This window comes from Cystoisospora suis (assembly GCF_002600585.1).
Source record: "Cystoisospora suis strain Wien I chromosome Unknown contig_1570, whole genome shotgun sequence".
Taxonomy (NCBI): Eukaryota; Apicomplexa; class Conoidasida; order Eucoccidiorida; family Sarcocystidae; genus Cystoisospora; species Cystoisospora suis.
This window is the reverse complement of record NW_027154370.1, coordinates 1-18,532: the sequence shown is the minus strand read 5'-3', so window position 1 is coordinate 18,532 and position 18,532 is coordinate 1. Positions and strand designations below refer to the sequence as shown.

General features: G+C 55.3%; 1 protein-coding gene across 1 annotated transcript; it reads left to right on the top strand.

Annotated features, from left to right (window-relative positions):
- Positions 1 to 417: 417 nt before the first annotated feature.
- CSUI_003496 (uncharacterized protein) lies at positions 418 to 12,694 on the top strand. Its single transcript, XM_068063694.1, has 6 exons — positions 418 to 7,798; positions 8,574 to 8,805; positions 9,308 to 9,435; positions 9,912 to 10,058; positions 11,204 to 11,278; positions 12,166 to 12,694. The coding sequence occupies exons 1-6, from the start codon at positions 2,109 to 2,111 to the stop codon at positions 12,260 to 12,262; spliced, it is 6,369 nt and encodes a 2,122-aa protein (XP_067924327.1). The 5' UTR covers positions 418 to 2,108; the 3' UTR covers positions 12,263 to 12,694.
- The last annotated feature ends 5,838 nt before the right edge of the window (positions 12,695 to 18,532 follow it).

Here is an 18,532-nt window from a genome sequence, read left to right as displayed (position 1 = left end):
GATTCTGAGTTATGCGGTGCTGACGCACTCGTCCCACCAAGCATCAGCTGTACAGGAGTCGACACAAGTCCCCGTCCTATCCCGTTCAGGCGTGAGTTCACGAGACGACACTCGCGATGTTTCTATGGAAGAGCCGGAGTGAATTCTATTTAGGGCAGACATGTGGATGATTTGTTCTTGAAGACGTAGCAGGCGAGCTGTACTCCAAGGGCGCGAGTTCGCTGACAAGAGTTGCAAGTGGAGCAGTTATGGGAACGGAGCGTCAGCAGGACAAGAGCAAGACGGGCGCGGCCGCGCCAATGGAACGTACGGTGGCGCGTGATAAGCGCCGTACCGCGGGAGCACATGCAGACGCCAGACGAGTGCACGTCGACACCGGAGTGGACATGAGCTGCTTACTTGCAGTGCGGGACATTGTTGAGCCTTCGCCAAGTTGAAATGGAGAATAGCGACGTTAGCTGCGGTCCCGGGCGCTAGAAGAGCAGATGTGCGACGTGAGAAGCGTGGCTCGGGTGCTGCAGGTATCTCAACACTGGTGTCAGTATCCTGTCTTTGGCCGGGATTGCATTCCAAGTTCCGGGCGCCGCTCGAGTTCTGTTCCACACCGACTAGACAGCTGGACCGCGTCCTCAGGTAAGGCTAAACGATGACAGTATCGGCTGCCTGAGAAACGTCTTCCGCGCCTGCGGGCTGGCGCCTCCCGGCAGACATGCCTGCTCCTGCCGACTCCTGGAAACACCAGCGGAGTCAGCCTGAGAACAGTCCCTTTTTCGAAATGACACCGTAAAGTGCCTCCCTCTCTGCAGTGGATCTATCAATCCACCACTAAAGTCGCTACTCTTTCAGGGCGGTCTTCGATCGTAGTTCGTGAAGCACTTCCAGGTATGGCCCTGTGACCAGGATTGCCACTCGCATGCGAAGAAGTGGACTCTTGACTGTTTTCCTTCCCATGAAGCTTTGGCAAGGCATGAGAGGGACTGGGCCTGCGTGCCACCGCATGCGGGAAGGTCACTTCAGCCATGTGTGTTTTTCGCACACAGCCAAACTTTTCCACAACTGAGCATTTGCAACGCAACATCGCGCTCTGCATGCTTAGGGTTTCAGTGCTACTTATCGGACAGGTCATGGTTTCGTGTTGGCACAGACGTCCTGTCTCTCCTTTCTGCCAGGTCGCAACCCTCCACCCTGTTGTGGCCCCCCTTTCCCGCGTCGTGCAGGTGTCTCCGTCACGGCTTTTTTAGAAAGTGATGTTTTATTTCGTTGACTGGACTACTGTCCTGGGCCAACTTATTACCTCGAGTTTCAGGAGCTCACGTCTCTTGGCGGTAGCGCGTTGTCACGAGTACGTCCGAGAAAGTGACGAACAAGCCAACTCGCGGAGGCCCTCAGCTGACGTCGTGTCTCTCGCTGACTCGCTTTCACACCCTGTTCACTCTACGCTTTGACTGCTTGTTGCCTCTGCTTGTGTAGTTAGTGTCGCATCTCCACCTTATTCGGGGGCTGCGACTCCACGTCACTCTCCCTCGTACTCGGTCTACGTAGTTGCTGCCGTACTAAACCGCCTGGCGTGCACCTACGCCTTCGTGTGCTGAGTGGAAGAGAAGATGTAGCAGGTTTCTTTGGACATCAATGGTGGAGCGGACGTTGTGGAGGTGTACAGCTGGACACACATCTGCAAGCCCACCTGGCAGCAGTTTCCTCGTGCACGGATTGTCACCGTCCGGCGCAGGTCCGTCCTTCGTATCGTACTCTTTTGTTGTCAGTCCCTCAGGCGTCACTTTCTGACTCCTGCTCCGTGGTGACCTGCCAACTCGGCGGAACTGCGCTCTGCGCCGTTGGTGTCTCTGTACCATTTGCCTCTCTTTCCCGGGGGGCTTTCCCCTCCTTCCAGCTGTTCAGTATCTTCCACACTGGGAAGTTGCCCTGTTGTGCTTTTCGTCTGTGGTTACCTGGCCCAGATCCGTTTGTCTTGTTGCGTAAGCTGTCACGTGGCCCCTGTGTCTTTGTCATGCCGGGTTGCGGTTGTTTCTTTTCGTCCGTCAACGTCTTCTGATGCTACAAAACTCCCGCCTTTCCGCCTCTGGAAGCCCGCTGTCCTCCTCCAAACAATGTCAACGCGACACATATCGGTCCCAAGGCCGCGTGTCCGTCCTTCTAGCTGTCGCTGCATTCCTGTTATGCGCCAGCTTCTCCAGTCTGTGCCTCTCCGACACACTTCGTTTGACGTAGAGCAGGAAGAGTGTTTGTTTCTTACAGAAAAGTCGTCTCCATCTCGGTGCCCTAGCCGGCAAGAAAGTATCTCTAAGGACAAAGACAGTTATTCCCGGGCGCTTCCCACAACTACCGTCATTGCGAATGCCCGAGAAGAAGAATGCTCTGTTACAAACGAATCTCCCTCGCAGTTCGCCCCGGACGTCAGTCGAGGAAGTTCACTAGCGAAGACAAAAGCAGGTGTGGATTCTTCCGAACGTATAGACACTCCCGAGAATGATAGCACAGAGCAGAAGACAACAGTGCCAGGCCACGGCCATCCAGACAACGCACGAGCTGGCAAAATTGAGAAGCGCAGTCTCTACGACTTGCCCTATCTTTTGCCCTTTGATTGCATGGCGTTTACGCCTTTGTGTGCACAGCCTCTATGCCGTTGTATCAGAAATGCCAGGGACGAAGGCTTGTCTAGCTCCGGTTCCTCTCTCTCTCAGGCATCTCCGTGTTCGTCCCCGCCTCTGAGCCAGTGTCAATCTTCGGCAGAGGTCTCTTGCTTTTCAACGCCACAACCTTCCCCCACCTGCGTTCTTTCACCTCCCCACGATTCTGCCACTGCTTCCTCTCCCTCTTGTTCTCTCTTTTCTAATACTCCGAGCAGCCCCTTCCAGAGTCCAGTTACCGCCGGTCCCTCATCCCCTCCGTCACCTCTTCCTGTTTCTTCCGTATGCTGTTCTCCCCCGATCAATGTCAGCAAGAAGAGCTCGGCTTCCCCCCCTCCCCTATGCGCATGCTGTGGTCTGCCAGACCTGAGCGATTGGTGCCTCTGCTACTACCCGCTCAACTCAGAGTGTGTAGGAGGCCGGACTTTTTCCCGTTGTTCTCCTGTCCAATGCGTCAGCGGCCGCCGTGCAGGTGAGGAAGGGGAAGGTGTGCAAGATTCGGACGAGGACGAGCAAAGTGACAACGGTGCTCTTTGTGCATTCGTAAACGATGTTTTTGCGAAGGGGCAGCTCACCGCTAGACCAGGAGTGGATCCTGTCTGTGGGAAAGGTACGAAGACGTTGATTCAGGGGTGGCCGACCCACCGCATATGTCATGTGTGTCGCCTGCAAGGGAACAGAAACAAAAACGAGTCCTCAGGGAATGGAGAAGGGGAAGAACAAGATACGCCTCAATCTCAACGCGAGAAAAAGACTGTAGAACGGCGCTGCCGGGTGTGTGGAGAAAAGTCACTTCTTTCTCCTGATCCGGAGTGGGAGGGCAGGGTGATGGTCACCCCGAGCTGGGCATATGCTTTCGAGCATTTCTCGTCTGTATACGCATGCAAAGAGCCAATTAAGAACAAGGGAGGGAAAGTCGAAACTGAAGGGGGAATCACTTGGCGAATTACTCTGCTCATCGAATGCCTTGTGAAGCCTGGTTCCTTCCGACCGCGTCTCCGCTCCTCTCTTGGAGCTTCTTCCCTTACCAGTGCGAGACGCCAGGTTACGCGGGCACGGCGAGGAGGGCACTTTCAGGCTGCCGCTGCTTTTGCCAGGCTTTACTTCTCTGGGTCAGTTTCCACGCCAACAGCGCTCGGTGTCGGCTCGCACGCGGCACAGAGTTGTTCCGCACGCCCCGACAAAACAAAACCCGTCCGCGGGGGTGATGAAGCTGACACTGAGGTAACCGTTGCCGGGGAAGGTCGCGAACTAGAGAGAAAGGAGCCTGGGAACTACCGAGGAGTTGAAGGGAAAGAGGGTGGAGAAGGGCTGTCGGCGCGCTGCTCAACGCGGAGGGGCAGAGCAGAGGCAGCAGTGGTGGCAGCTGCGCTTGCCGCTGAAGGTTCCCGGGAAGATGCTTTCTTTCAGAATTTCCTTGAATGGGAGTGCGGAGACCCTTCTGCTATCCGTCCCCTCCGTCTTCTTGTTTTTACCCTGGGATCCAAACAGACGAGACAGGCTTCACAGTCCGGACTGGCAAAGCGGACAAAGGGAGAAGGACAGCAGCGGCCACAAAGGGTCGGAGACACGAAGAAGAGGTCCAGGAGAAACTCAGTGGGGTGGGCACAGCCTTTCGAGCTGTGGTCGACGGACGAAGGGGGTCTTCTCTTTTCAGTCGCTGGGAGGGCTTCACAGGACAAAGGCAACGGATTGTCGGAGGGAGAGGCCTCGGCGTGCGGGGCCACAGGACATACGGGTGACCAGAATGCACTCGATGGACAGGGGGAAGACAAAAACAAAAGCGGAGAGGCAGACGAGGAGACGATGTGTACAACAGACGAGATACCCAGTCGTGATCGAGGCGTCGGTCGGGAGGGTTTGAACGGCATAGGTGACTCTGTGAGAGTCAGAAGCGAGGACCAGGAGCAGGTCTCCGAAGACGACTGTGGGAGAACAACACAGCAACTTGTACCTACTGGGTCTGCTACCGGCATGGGAGAGAAACCGGAGGCACGATGTTCTGCAGGGGTGCCAGAAGACAAAGCAATTACAGGCACGGAAGCAACCGAGGAAGATGCTAGTGCCCCCTGTGCCAGCTCGTCCCCGGAGAGTGCCCCGGTGGAGCGAAAAGGGTGCGGTCTGGGCCTTGCTGTGGATGTCGCCAGAAAGGTGGAGCCTACTTCTGCTACGTCCTCAGCTTCGTCACCGAGCGGCGTCTTGGTGGAAGGCTCATGTTTGCTCGAAGCAGGCGAGGGCCAGATGCAGGCGGCCAAAGAAGTTATACCGAGGAGTGAAGCACGCGAGCACAGTCGTGTAGCCCTTTGTGCCTTCACGAGAGCCGGTAGTGACGGTGATACTCTCAGAAGGTCGGACGCACCGAAGAGTTGTGAAGCGTCCACGAGAACTTCAGTAGGACAGTCTGCAAAAGCGGCGACAGGCCAGGAAGGCCTTGGGTTTTTTTGCACTCCGGCAGCTGTGGCTACTGAAGGAGGGCAGTCTGACGCAGGCTTACCCACAGGCAATCCTGTGCACGGTCTTTCATCTAATCTGCCCCTCTCCCCCTGTCCGACAGCGGGTGGTAAAACTCAGAAAGACCAAGCCGGTCGCTTAGCTGGTATCACGTCGGACTCGCCGCGGCCGAAGAGCACGGAGGCGAGTCAGGTACATGCTGAACTTGTCTGCCCGTCGACTCTCGGCGAGGACAGCAGCGACACAGTCGCATCACAGTGCGAGCCGCGTCCTTCATTTTCGCCGGACTCTTCTAACACTTTCTTGAGGGGTTTTACCAGAGAGGAAAGTAACGGGCTGTCACTGCCGTCTTCAGCGGACTCCAGATCCGACTCCAGCGTGTCTCCCGCAGACGTCGCGAGAAGCGACTGTAGTTCGTCGGGGACCCCTCCACAGAATGTCCCGTCGGGAGACAAACCGGGGAGTACTGTCCGCGTGAAGAGAGAACCAGTGGAAGAACAACCAAGTCCGGCATTCAAGGCGCCTGCGTCGCGAGTGGTAGAAAAGAAAGACGTGAAAAAGGAGACGCTGCCTGGCAGATCTTCTGAACAGCCAACATTACCACCTGACCGGTTAGGTCACTCTCCGGCACGAGAACCGCAGATCCGTTCGAGTAGCTCAAGCGGACAAGGGAGTTCGCGCGCATATGAACGAGCTGTCAACGGCAGTGGAAGCCAGCCTGCTGAAGATACAGACCCACCTCTTAGCTCCGGAGTCACACCGTCAGATAGAGAAGCCCCTGCAGCTGGAGAGCGGCAGGAGACAGGATTCCCAGGGTACTGTCGCCATGGTTCAAGTAAGACGCTTCTTCTTCTTGCGCCTAGCCGAGAAGAACCCGATCCCGATCTGAGAAAGTGGTGCCAAGAAGAGAATGTGCGCAAGCACTCCTGGGTTTTTCTGGTCCCCCCTAGCGCTTTCGTACCGGCCGCTTTCCGGTCAACGACTGCGGCAGCTGCTTCGACGGCAGTTGGAGAAAGCCAGAAAACTTCGGAGGAGTCTGCAGCAATACCTGGCAAGGTAGAGTGCTCATGTGGCGACTGTCCCAATGCGGCCAGTGCCAGTTTGTCAAAGGAGGGGTGGGGCTATGGCTGTTGCTCATCCTGCTTCAGTAACTGGCGTTGCGTAGTTGGTCCGACAAAGCCACCTCAGCACCAGCAGCTAAGAGCTACCAACTGTCTTTCCTCCGAGAAGGCGAAACGCTGGTTTGTCGGCGTGCGAAAGCCGTTCGATAAGAAAAATCAGCTGCAGAGTTTCCTCCGGAAGTTTTGCGGCGACTATTTTCCGTGGAATGGAGCAAAAAACTGTTTTCTTGCTCCCCTTGGCTTTGCGTATGAACTCACCAAACTGGCAGTTACCTACAATTTTCACGTCGAGGATCGTTTGCTGCGTTTAGTACACGGACAGCTGCGCCTATTAGCTTCAGCTGCCCGTGCAGTGGATGCTTTCTCCGGTGGCAGCGCGTTTGATACTGTCAGTGCGGCGCAGGGGCGGTCAACTCTGATCTACGGCAATCGCCAGGAGAGTGAGTTTTTTTGTTGGCTGGCAGATGAGTTAGGGAGCCTGGAAATGGAACTTGACGGTAGCGAAGCCTGGCAACATCGACTCTGCGGCATCCTGCGCAAGGCTCCCGTCTGGGGTTTCCGGCGGGTTTTTCTTGCTGTCGCCCACCAGGCCCGGGCTGCCGGAGCGGGGCTGCCTATGAGAAATTCCCCTAGTCCTCCGGCGCTAGGAAGTATTTGTTACTTGTCTATGTACCCGGATGTAGAACCAACTCCTGGCCGGTCCGAAGCCCTCTTGCGCGAGATCGCTGAGAAAGAAGTCGAACAGGGTGCAGCAGGCTCGACGGGGTGGGGCAGGAGGGCGGCGGGATCCCACAAACTGAATGTGACAGCAGGGACCGGTGAAGGCCGATATTTTCTAGTTGACAGACAAGATCTGAGAGCTTTCCTCAGACGCCTGAGTGCCGCGATGGTAGCACGCAAGTGGACTGATTGTGGTTTGTCTCCTGCAACTTCGAAGGACGCTGATGATTTGATTGTTGTTTGCGGAGAGATTCACGTCTCACGGACACCGGGAATCGGCGCAAGCGGCTCGACTCGATCGAAGCAGCCTCACACTTCAGGGGCACGGCCCAACATACTTTCCTCGACATCTCAGGGAGGACTGCGTGAAAGGGAAGGGGGACAGCAGAGATGGGAACACACGGGCCAGGAACGGAACTCGATGAGACCGTCAGCTGTAGAACCCGGACGAGGAGAAAGGAGCGAGGGGTGCCAAGAGGCCAGGCACACCTCGAGATTAGGTGGTGGGGGCTCTCGCAGTTCAATGATCGGCAGGAAAGAAACATTTCATCTTGATCCGGCATCAAGGCAGTCTTTGTTTCTGGTAGACAGCGATGATGAAGAAAAGGAAAACATTAGGCAAAAGCAAAGGAACAGAGGAGTGGTGAAGAGCAGAGGGAGAAAGCGGCGGCTCTCTCATGATAGCCTAAATTCTCCGAGCAGCTCATGCGAAGACAGCCCCAGACAAGCACGTTCGCCGGAGGCCGTCACGGAAACGGCTGACCGCGGAGACGATGTCCGTGAAATGCTCTTTATCGCCGTTGGGAAGACAGAGGACCTGACTAAGAAAATGGAAGATGAGCTGGATGTTGCCCTGAAGTAAGTAAACTTTCTCTCTTGTTTGCAGCCCGTGCACGTCTTCGCTATTGCTTCTCGGAAAAGGCTTTCTTGGACTTTTCACGTACTTACCTCTTGCCTAGCGAAAGCCTTCAAGACAAGGTGACATGTACGGCCGCACCGGCCCAGCGATGCAGACCGTGCATTGCAAGCCCGTGTTAGACCCTCAGGTTCTCTCCCCAGAAAACAGAGACCGACTACCACCGGGAAGGGAAGTCCGCAGTCTGAGAGAAAGAAGTCTCCGAACAGTTCACAGACCAAAAAAAAAGCTTACTTCCAGCATCGTATTAGATCTACAGCGTCATCCGAGGTGCGCAATCAGTGTATATTCCTTTCTGGAATTTTTACACCATGCTAGTAAAGATGAGATTCCGTCAGTTGTCCGGCGGCGACAAACTATGAATGTTAAGCAAATTCGTCGTTCCAGAGTGGGTGGAATCAAAATGTAGAAGGAGAGAAAGTGTTCTCCCTTCGAGTGGTCTGGTGGCATTTGCAGGCGGAGGGGGTCGTGCGGGAGTCCGCTTGGGCAGCCAACAATCGTATTGCACGTGTGCGTCCGTGGGTGTAGTGCGTGCATAGACTAAAGACGTGAAGACGTATTCAACCATGTGTATACATGCCCGGGTGGGCTCACTCAGTTTCCAGAAAGCCAGCTCTCTGACCAGTTGCGTCTTCAGGCTGGCGCCTTTCTTGTGTCTCTCAGTTGAGCGCTACTGCTACTGTCCAGCTGATTCATTTTCATCCTGTTCTTCCGCAGGAGCATCAGACCTCCGAGAGTCACATGGGGCGCCGACGGAAAAGTGTCTACCACTGGGCCGGGCACAGGCGGCCTTCGCTTAGTGCGGGAGCCGCGTGGAGCTGCTGAGTGGGCGTGGATTGCATTTGTAGTAGTCCCGGATCTGCCAACTTCACGGAAGCGGAAGGACCGTTCTGAGGAGAGCTGCAGTGGCTTTCAGGTTGAGCAGTGGGTGAATCTGTATAGCCCGAAGGTATGGAGCTTTGTTCCTGAGGCTGCGAGGAGATTGGAAGACGCGCAACTCTGAAGTCGTGCTGCTGACGTGCCGCGAGAACGGCACACAGCTGAAGGCCCAGGCAACTTCTGCTTTTGAGTGACTTTCAGACCCGTTGTATTCGCGGCAAGGCAGCCTGCTAGCGACAATATACGCGAGGGGGGCTGGCGTGTACGCAAGTGTCTAGACGCGTGTTTACAGACGTGGTTTTGTGTAAAGTACAGAAGGTTGCGGTCGTCGGAGTCCACGAGAGTGTCTTCCCTCTGTGTACGCTCTGGGGCTTGCTTTTTGCAGCCCATTTCAGAGTGTCATTTTCACAGTACTGCTCGCTATGTGCCCTGGTTTCCGCCTGCCTATGCGTCCACCCCGTTCATGACGACTTCCTATATATGCGCTCTGCTTTCAAGGACTACCACAGAAGTCAATTGCTTGGTTCTTCATCTGCGCAAAGTCCCCAATTCTTTGTGTGTGCCCCTGTTAGCTGCTGTGCGGCTTGCTCGGCGGTGCCGTGCTCATTGAACGTCACGTTCTGAGTGAGGTGGAAAAGTGTAAAGCGTGGCCTAGCGACGGAACCCCTGCCAAGGTGGAGCTGGACAAAGTTGTGGCCAAGTAAGCACGGAAACACTTGTTTGGCATACGTTGGTTCGGCAGCGGTCCGTCGGGATACTGACTCAGCTGCAAAGTAGGACAACGGGGGGGTTTGTGCGTGCGTGACAGACACACACCGAGAAGTGGGGGGCGTTACCGTTCGTGACGCAGGCCCTGGACAATTGTGGTTCTTGATGCTGTGCCACAGTCGCTGTAGGTCGCGGTCACTGAAGTAGAATTCGCAGACTGGTACATTTCTTTGGCTGTAACGTAGTTTTTCCTTTGTGCTTTTTGGCGCTTGCCGGGTTCAATCTGCTATGTGCATTCTCTTGTCCGACAATTTTCGTAAGTGAAGTGTGCCTCTTTCCGTGCATGTATCCACTTGGTTCAGCAGCCATGGTGGCACCGAAGAGCGGTGCCACTAGAAACAGCGGAAGTGTTTGTACCACTAGGGGCGTTTATTCAGTTGCAGCCGCATTGGTAGCTGCTGTGAGCAGGTCAGAGGCAGCTGTTGCCCGGGCATTGAGCGGCTCTTCTTTCCTGACGGCTGACATGCGCGAGCGCAACGCTGAGGGCGGTCTGTTTCGGGATTACCGCTTCTACATCGCCGGAGATCGCGACACGAAAGAGCATCGCCTCTGCAGGTAAGCGACTTTCGTCCGGACTGACCCTGAAATAGGCGCGTCGGGAATCACTGCTTCCGCACCCGCGGCGAAGTTGGCTGCCAGCAGTGAACTGCACGCAGCGGTGCCGGCACGAGTCGGGCGAACATAAGGCTGTCGAGGCCGTTGTGTGATTGGAGTGCATGCCTCTTTATGCGTGTTCTGAGACAAACGATTCTTTTCTAGCTTGTGCGTTATCCACGCCCTCGGGATGCACGTTGGCACAAAGACTACTTGTTAACAACAATGGCTCCATTCCTCGGTGGCGCGCAACACCGAAGTTCAGTCCCCTAGGAGCAGTAGCAGGAAAATGCAGCACCGGTGTCCGACGGAGTAGGTGTGGGCCGGCGGAGTGTCCGGGGTACTGGTAAATGAACTACTCGATTCTTGTAGTCTTCTACTCGGGCGAGTCGTCGCGGTGGCAATAAATATTTCGTTCGCTCCTAAAAGCCTTCTCTGTGGCGTCTCGTCGGTTTCCAACATCTTTGCTAGGGTCTAGGATCTCGTACACGTGTGGCCGTATCAACTGTGTCATCACATAAATAGTTTCTGTCGGGGTCCCTGGTGCGCGCAGGTTGTTAGTGGAGTTGGGGAACGGAGCATTCGAACGAAGACTCAACATCACGGACTACGTCGTCTTCTGCGACGACTCGGAAAGACGCATTGTTCAGGAAGTACAGTGAGTTCAGTTTCTTCGATTGGGAAACCATGTCGACCCCTCGCCGTCGAAACAGAAGCCGTTACTCTTTAAGGCTCGAGTGGCTTCTTGAGGTGTCTTTGGCGTCGAGGCAGGCATCTTGGTCGCGGAAGACCGAGGAAGACCGCGACTGCGTGCACTGGTGTACTGTTGGCATCTTGCGGTTCTTTCCTTTGGTGGACTCTGCCTCCGAGACGTCTTGGAGACCTTTCCCGGTTCAGAGGCTTGCCCGAGCCTCAGCTGCTACGGCGTGCTTACGGTTATTCAGGTTGTTCCGAGTAAACTCGCGCGCACTCTTTCTCGCAGCACCATTTTCTTATCTTGGACGGTCTTGTTCCAGTTCCGCGAACGGGTCGCAGTCGTCCGCCTCTTTGAAAAAGGCCCACGACGCGGAGAGATTCTGCTGAACTCGTCTGCTGCTTTCGTACAGGCGGCTGCGACAGCGGGGTGAGACGAAAGTACGGGACACTTTCGGCGAGAGGCATACAAACGCGGTGACCCCGAAGTAAGGCCCGGCATTATGAATAGCAGTAACCGGTTCTCCAGCAGCTTTGTTTGTGTGCGGGCGGTAGGACTACCAAAATAGGTGGAAGGCTGGCTGCAGCAGCTGGATGATTTCCAGGTGACTACCGGAGCCGCCCGCTTAAGGTGGGGGCGTCTCACAACCGGCTGAGGTCGCCAGGTGTTCCCGCACCAAGCACTCTAGATGTAGGAAGTCCCGCTGTCTAGCAAGCCCATTCGTGGGTGAGGGATGCCTAGAGTATGGCAGTCAGCGTTCATGCCGGGATATGTGCCGGCAGCAATAAAAGTGGGGCTCAGCCACAGTCTCGAGACCGCACCCGGCTTTCTTGCCGGAGTGCTGCAATAGTTGCATCTTTTTACGGCCTGTACAAGGCAGACACAACTATGAAATCTGACGGAGTAACGTCGGGACCAAAGCCAGTGCTGCTGCTGACTCAGTGTAAGCGTAGCCCAAGCAGATGACGGTCCGCATGTCCACGATCACGACTTTGCAGCGACAGCCAGTCTCACTAGCTCTGCCTTACTGGCAAAAAAGATATGGAGACCGCTACTTAACTGCAGGATACCCTACAGTAAGCGCCAGACCAGGCCGGGTACCGGGGGGTTGACTGTCTTCGAGAGTACGAGCTCCAGTGCTAGCAGGAGCTCAGTCGGAGTCGGCCTTCACGCAATTGCTCACAGGTAGCTGTTTGAGAAGTCGAAATAAGCCGTGCGTAGCCCATCGCGTTGCAGGCTAATTGAGTTTTTTCTCTTTTTTTCATCTGGCGAATCTTGCCGTGACGCATAAGGGCGCCCCACGCACAGTGGGTAGTACTATCGGGTGAGATCTTAAGACAGTCGCGGCCTGGATCGTCTGCTTGCTTGTGACAGGTTTTTGTATGACTGTATACTCGGGTGGTCGGTGATGTGTCCAAGCAAAGAACGCGGTCATATCCCCTCGTTCTTCAAGGCCTCCGGCCGCGCCTGAGGAGCAAGCGCGCTTCAGTTCCAGTGTGAGTCTTCAGGTACCGCACTTACGGTGAACCCATTCTGTTTGGCGACCCCTCTAACACGTGAGTACCTTGTATATCTGGGCCGTATAGTTTTACGGCTGTTATTTGTGCTAGATCGAAGTCTTTCTTTCTAGCTGGAGCCCTGGGGCCTTGGAGCCAAGGCGGAACTGAACGTCTGCAACATTGTCGGAACTGGCCACCCGTTGTCGGTGATGCACCCCACAGCCTTACGAAACCACCGCGCAGCCACGTACTTGGAGAGCGTGTCACACGGAAGCATACCCCATCAAAATGCTCACAGGCGTTCGCCACCCACACATGGTGCCTCCCGTGATGCTCGCCCCCACCGAAGGCGGAACTAGTTTGTCTCCCTGACCGTTTAGAAGGCCAGGCGTTGATCCGCTACCCAAACAGAAACTCAGAAACCTGCGTTGCCCCACTGTGCGCCTCTTGCTCTGGGCGCGGCCCTACGAGCCGAAGCTTACTTCACTCCGCCGCTACTGTCGCTAGCCTGCGTTTTCGTCCATGTGCCTCCCGCCAGTATGTGAAACGCATGCAGGTGGTACAGAGGGGCGCCTTTTTACCAGCTTCACAGCGGAAGTCTGGAGCACACGTGACCTTGCCGGAACGGTGTCGCAGGTTAGGCGCGCGAAGCTGGCTGCACGTGTGGAGCGCAGCGCCGGGCCGCTGCCCTTGGTAACTGCACGTACAGCCCCCGAATGCGCAACCGTGCACTGGCCCACGAGGACCTCTTCCTCGAGGACTTCCCACCAGTACTTACGCGCTCAGTTGGAGTTCCCACAGCATCGTCAGGCTTAGCAGGCTGGAGTCCCCCGGTTCCGCCCCCCGAAGGCATGTAAGGGTACCACACGGAGATACTTCCCCGAGATTTTGACACACCAGGTAAACACTTCCGAATTCATTCACGAGCAGTGGGGACCCAACACGCTCCTCGAGGACGACCGCGCCACCGAATAAAAACTGTTAGCCTACACGAGAACGTTTCGCGGCTGGCGAGTTCCGGTGGGTTCGTACTGTGTCTCCACGCGGGGGCAAGGTGGCTTCTCGCGAGATGCAATTTGGTTTCCAGGTTTGTTCGATCCGGCCGACGAGACTGGGTCGCAGTCGGTAGTTCTCATTCTGTCACGACAAGAAGGCCACCACGGAGGGAGGATCAAACCCCCCCTCATTCCTCGACTCCCAAACAACGTGCTTTCCTGTCACAAACCACCATCCGTCCCGGGCGGCACTACTGGAGCAGGGGCGCCACTACCTTGTTACTGGCTACCCCTTAACGGATACGTGGCCGCTCTGTGAACGCACGAGCTTCAATAAATTCTCCCCTGCTTTTACTGGCAACGTCCCTTGTTGTCTTCATCGGAACAGTACGACGTGACAGACATATCGGATAGCTACAACATGGTACAGATGAGTTTATCACAGAACGTGCACAGCAGTCGGAAGATGTCGGCGGGTTTCGGCACTTCCACCAGACGGGGTCGCTCACGATTGTTATCCTGGCAGCTCGCCCCTGTTGGACTCCTCGTACCGTGACATGTCGTCAGCGCCTCAGTATCCCATGGCACGCTGGCACTCCGGATATTGGTTTTGCCGTACATGGTCAGCGCTTGGGTGTCTGCGTCGGTGCTCGGCGCTCTTAGACTACCTGTTGTCGGAAAGCTCGGACCCGTTCGCCCTACTGGGTTGCCTGGGGCTAGCGCGTCCCGACACAGTGGGACTACTCGCGTTGTCACTTCCGAGCCAGTTGCTGAGTGTCCTCATGACGGTTTGCCACTTTGAAGATGTGTCCAGACTGCCGCGTGAACAACGGCTGAGCGTCTGCGTCGTTGCCCGGTGCCTCTGCATTCGTCCGGTAGTCTCTTGGCGTCCCCGTGGCGTTTCGGCTCTTTGGGGCCATCTGAGTCAGCCTGTTTTCCATCAGACTCGGAGTCTACGAGCTTGTGCGAAGTCACTTGCTTGCTGCCGCTCCATCTGGCCTTGGGCAGATAGAAGTCAGTAAATTACGGATCCGGCCTAGTGGCAGGAGTCAGAATTGAAGGAAATAACCTTCGAGGTAGCCGACGGCTGAGTCTTCGGGTGACGCCTGTCTGCAGGTCGAGCACATTGTAAAATGATCCACCCGGGTGTGAGGCTACGACCTGACGAGGCAGGCTGTATCTCGCGGCCAGTTTCGATGATCCCTTGTCCTTATGTGCTCCCGTTAGCTGCAGTAACGCCAAGTCTCTCGGCCGGAGACAGCTGGGCTGCCTCTCCACCTTCTCGTGACTAATCATCTCATTTGGCCGACGAAATATCTGGTCACGGATTCTCTATAAATATTTTACTTGGTCGACGACGGCTGGCGTTCCGGCATTAATCTCGCCTTGCATTTGCCCGTCCATGGGCATTACTGGACCCACCCCATACACGATGTAGTGAGGCGACTGCCCTGTCGTCGGATGAGGACTGGTACGGTATGCGAATGCTATCGCGGAACACTAGCTGTCCCAGTCCCCACCCTTTGCCATAACAAAGCACGCGAGCGAACGGCCCACTTTCACGAACGCCTCACCGATGCCGTTAGCCTGCGGTTATAGGGCGAGATGCGTAATTAATGAGTAGCCCAAAGGAACGCCAGTTCACGAGTTCCTAACCCCTAAACCCTACGCTGCTGCCCGGCACTCCCTGGGTCCACTTGGAGACGTGGGCAATCATCGGTAGAACATACGAATTGTCATTCGTAGTCCGTGCTGTGCCCCATAAGCGTCTGTCGCCCACACGTGGAATAACCCCGGCTTCGGCAGGTTAATGCATAATTCAGGTACCAGCTGCTGCGTATAGTCCGTCGATTTCCTCATGAAAGACAAGCCTGCGCCAACCGTGCTATATCATCCCGCATGGCAGGCCAGGTATCTCCAGCGTAGCTGGGTGCATATTCTATCTGCGCCGAGGTGTGCCCCTAGTGGCCTCGAATGATACATCCGCACCAGGCTACTACACAGTGTTTTAGGCACGAATATTCTAAGTGACCCATTTTTGCCCTTGCTTATATAGAATACCGCCGTTCATCACATAGTTCACGTAGGAACTGAGGGAGCAGTTGCCGCCGCCGCGGGGCGGCCTCCTCACTCCTGTGCGGATGGCTCTGAGAATTGCGCGACAATCGCTATCGGGCCGCTGCTCCTGAACGGCCTTGGCGCTCGACGATCCCGGAGTGGTAGGGACTGCTGTAGGCCGCTAGAGTGACCAGTGGCCACCGAGGCGAAAGCATAGTCGAAGAAAAGACTTTCCGCCCTGTTCGACGGTCGGCTCCAAATTTCTCGTTTACCATCTCGCTCTTAAAAGCTTCCTTCCTCGAAAGGGTTGTCCACGTGCGCTTGCTTGCTCCCCGATCGGTGTTCCAGCACGAAATCGAACTCTCGCAATCTTAGAGCCCATCGCGCAAGACGTCCCTTCCTTGCTGCCTGTAGCCACCCCAGGAGCCCGTGGTCCTATCGGACAGTGCACTGTCGCCCCACAATGTATTCTCGAACTTCTTCCACGCTGCATATGACCGCCACCGTTCTCAACTCTGTTGCTAAGCATTTCTGCAGAGTTGAACACACGACGAGCGTACGCAATGATCCGCGGTGTCGGTTCGTTCGGTAGCTGTTTCTGCACCACGGCACCCCATCCTGCAGCTGAAGCGTGGCAGTCGATCATGTACGCGATGTCCGGCAGAGGGTGGTGAAGCAGAGGTGCCGATGCACGTCGATCCTTTAACATGCTGAGTGCTTCGTCACAGTGCTTGTTCCAGACGATGGCTTGGCTTGCGACAATGAAGATTACAACGGTGACGCTATTTGCGAGAAGTCCTAACGAATCTCCTGCGGTAGCCGGCTAGGCCGAGAACGCGCTGGAGCTCCCGTTGTGTTGTAGGCCGCGGGTGCTTCTTGACAGCCATTACCTTCTGCGCATCTGGCTTTATCCCCTTATCGTTGAGCACGTGATAGTCGGCAGTTCTTTGGGTTGAGTTTGACCCCGGCCGTTCGGAATCCGTCGAACGCCGTCCTTAGTCGCGTTATGTGTTCTTCAAAGCCCGTAGAAAAGACGACAACGTTATCGAGGTACACTAATGCCATGGTCCACATCCTTCCCCTCAACACTGCACCCATCAACTGCTGAAGCGCGGCGGGGGCATTACACAAACCAAGTGGCATTACATTGAATTCGTGAAGTCCTACATGCGTGGTAAATGCAGTTCTCTTCTTGTCCTGCTGACACATGGGTTTTAGCCAGTACCCAGCCGCCATATCTAGGGTACTAATGCATGTTGCTCCTTGTAGCGGGGCCAGAAGATCATCTATCCATGGCAGCGGATACACATCTTTCTCTGTCACTTCATTAAGCCTCGTGTAATCCACACAAAATCTCTACAACCCTTCCTTCTTCGGAGCCAAAAGCACACCACAGGCCCACGGTGACTACTTGGACCTATAATCCCGAAGTCCAGCATCTTTGCAACTTCGAGCTTCAGCACCCGCTTCTCTGCGAGTGTCTTCTTCCTACAAGGAGCTGTAAAACGCGGCTTCGCTGCCACGCTTGGTATAGTCGCTTCTGCGCCCCGGCAACTCGTCGCGGGCTTTTTTGGAAACAGAAAGACGTCTCTGTATTCCTGGAGAAGGGCCTGCTACCGCTGATATTCCTGGGCTGTTCGGCACTCGCGTCAATTTTCACTTCTTAATTTGTGAGAGTATCCTCTTGTCTCGAGCAGTTTAACTTAAGGGGGCGAGCGGAGGATGGTCAGAAGCTTTTGAAACAACGGCCTGCCTCCACAGATAGATGCCGAAGGAGCCGATCTTCTCCCCGAATGTGACGCTGACAGTGAATGAAGGAGAGACCAAACACGCCAGAGAGAGGAAAGACAGAAACTAACAAGAAAACTGATAGGTAGAAGAGAGAGGATAGAAGCGAGAGAAACGTCAGGGGGAGGAGAGAGGATAGGGCAAAAAAGAGGATCTGATTGATGGGGCCAGAATGCAAACGGGTAAGGTGGTGGTATAACCACACTCATCTTGATAATAATAGTGATGGAATCGTTTTCGCTGTTGGTTGTTTCACAAATGGCGACCAGGAGGGAAGTCATGAATTCACCACACATTACGCATTAGCAGTATTCTCATGACTTCCGAAGATACACAAGGGTGGCCGACGGGACTCCTCCTTCTTACCTTCCATGGTTCACCCGTTCACGGCTGTGGTACAAACACTAGGGAGAGTTGATAACAGTAGTAGTAGTAGTGAAGTTAGTTGGAACTGGCCAAATGAACGATGTACGTAGCTTCGTTATTTTGTCCGGCAAGTGAGAGAGACACCTCGCAACGAGTTATCCCGTAATTATCACCAGTATTTTTTTCTACTGTCCAGCTAGACAGACAGGGCAGTCACTGAGTTCCATAGAGCATTCGGACAGAGGACTTTGGTTACTCATTGTGCTGATAACCGATCGAATACCAAAAAGAGAAGGAAATAAGTGCTTCTTCTGCTCAGTCAATGCCGCCCCCAGAGAGGGAGAACGTAGTTGCACAAAGGGGAGGGGCGAAGGGGCACCTTTCTGCAAGGCACAGAGCTACAGCTACAACCCCTTTAGCGATAGTAGGGAGAGTGGTCGCTAGTCCGCTGTGCTGTCTAGCTTCCCTGTAATCATGCTTGGCGTCCAGAGACCACGCGAAGTCGACTTCGGCGTCCCGACAGGGTGATATCTCGAGTTGGTGTGAGCTGATTGTCCGGATTTTGCAGCCCTGCCTCGATCGCCACTAAAGAGTACCCTATTTTTACCGAAATGGCGATAGTGGACCGTACGAAGTCAAGCCAGGCATCCGCGACTTGCCGAGATCCAAGTTACGTAACGACGCAGCGGAGGAAGGAGGAAACCTCGCAAACCCGCGACAATAGCAATCAATTCTAGGGACCAAGAGCTCTCTGACGCGAGAGCATCAAGGTTGGGGGACCGGGCCTAAGGCCAGGAGATCGAGAGACATTAACCCCGAAGGGGCGCGAACGCGACAGGCCGAGCAGAAGGGTTCGCCAGCGTGCAAAACTGTAATGATTCTTGGTGTCCCGAGACTACGCGAAGGCGGCTTCGGCGTCCCGAAGGAGTGATGTCACGGCTGGGCGTGGGCTGATTGTCTCCCATAGTCCGTTGACCTCGCGCTGGCCTCGTTCACCTTGAACCAGTACCTTCGGCAAAGAACCTAGAATGTCGA

Coding starts and splice junctions, on each gene's coding strand:
- CSUI_003496 (XM_068063694.1), top strand. CDS start 2,109: ATGTCAACGCGACACATATCGGTCCCAAGGCCGCGTGTCCGTCCTTCT. Junction 9,436..9,911: donor CTGGACAAAGTTGTGGCCAA/GTAAGCACGGAA, acceptor TGCTGTGAGCAG/GTCAGAGGCAGCTGTTGCCC. Junction 10,059..11,203: donor AAAGAGCATCGCCTCTGCAG/GTAAGCGACTTT, acceptor GCTTTCGTACAG/GCGGCTGCGACAGCGGGGTG.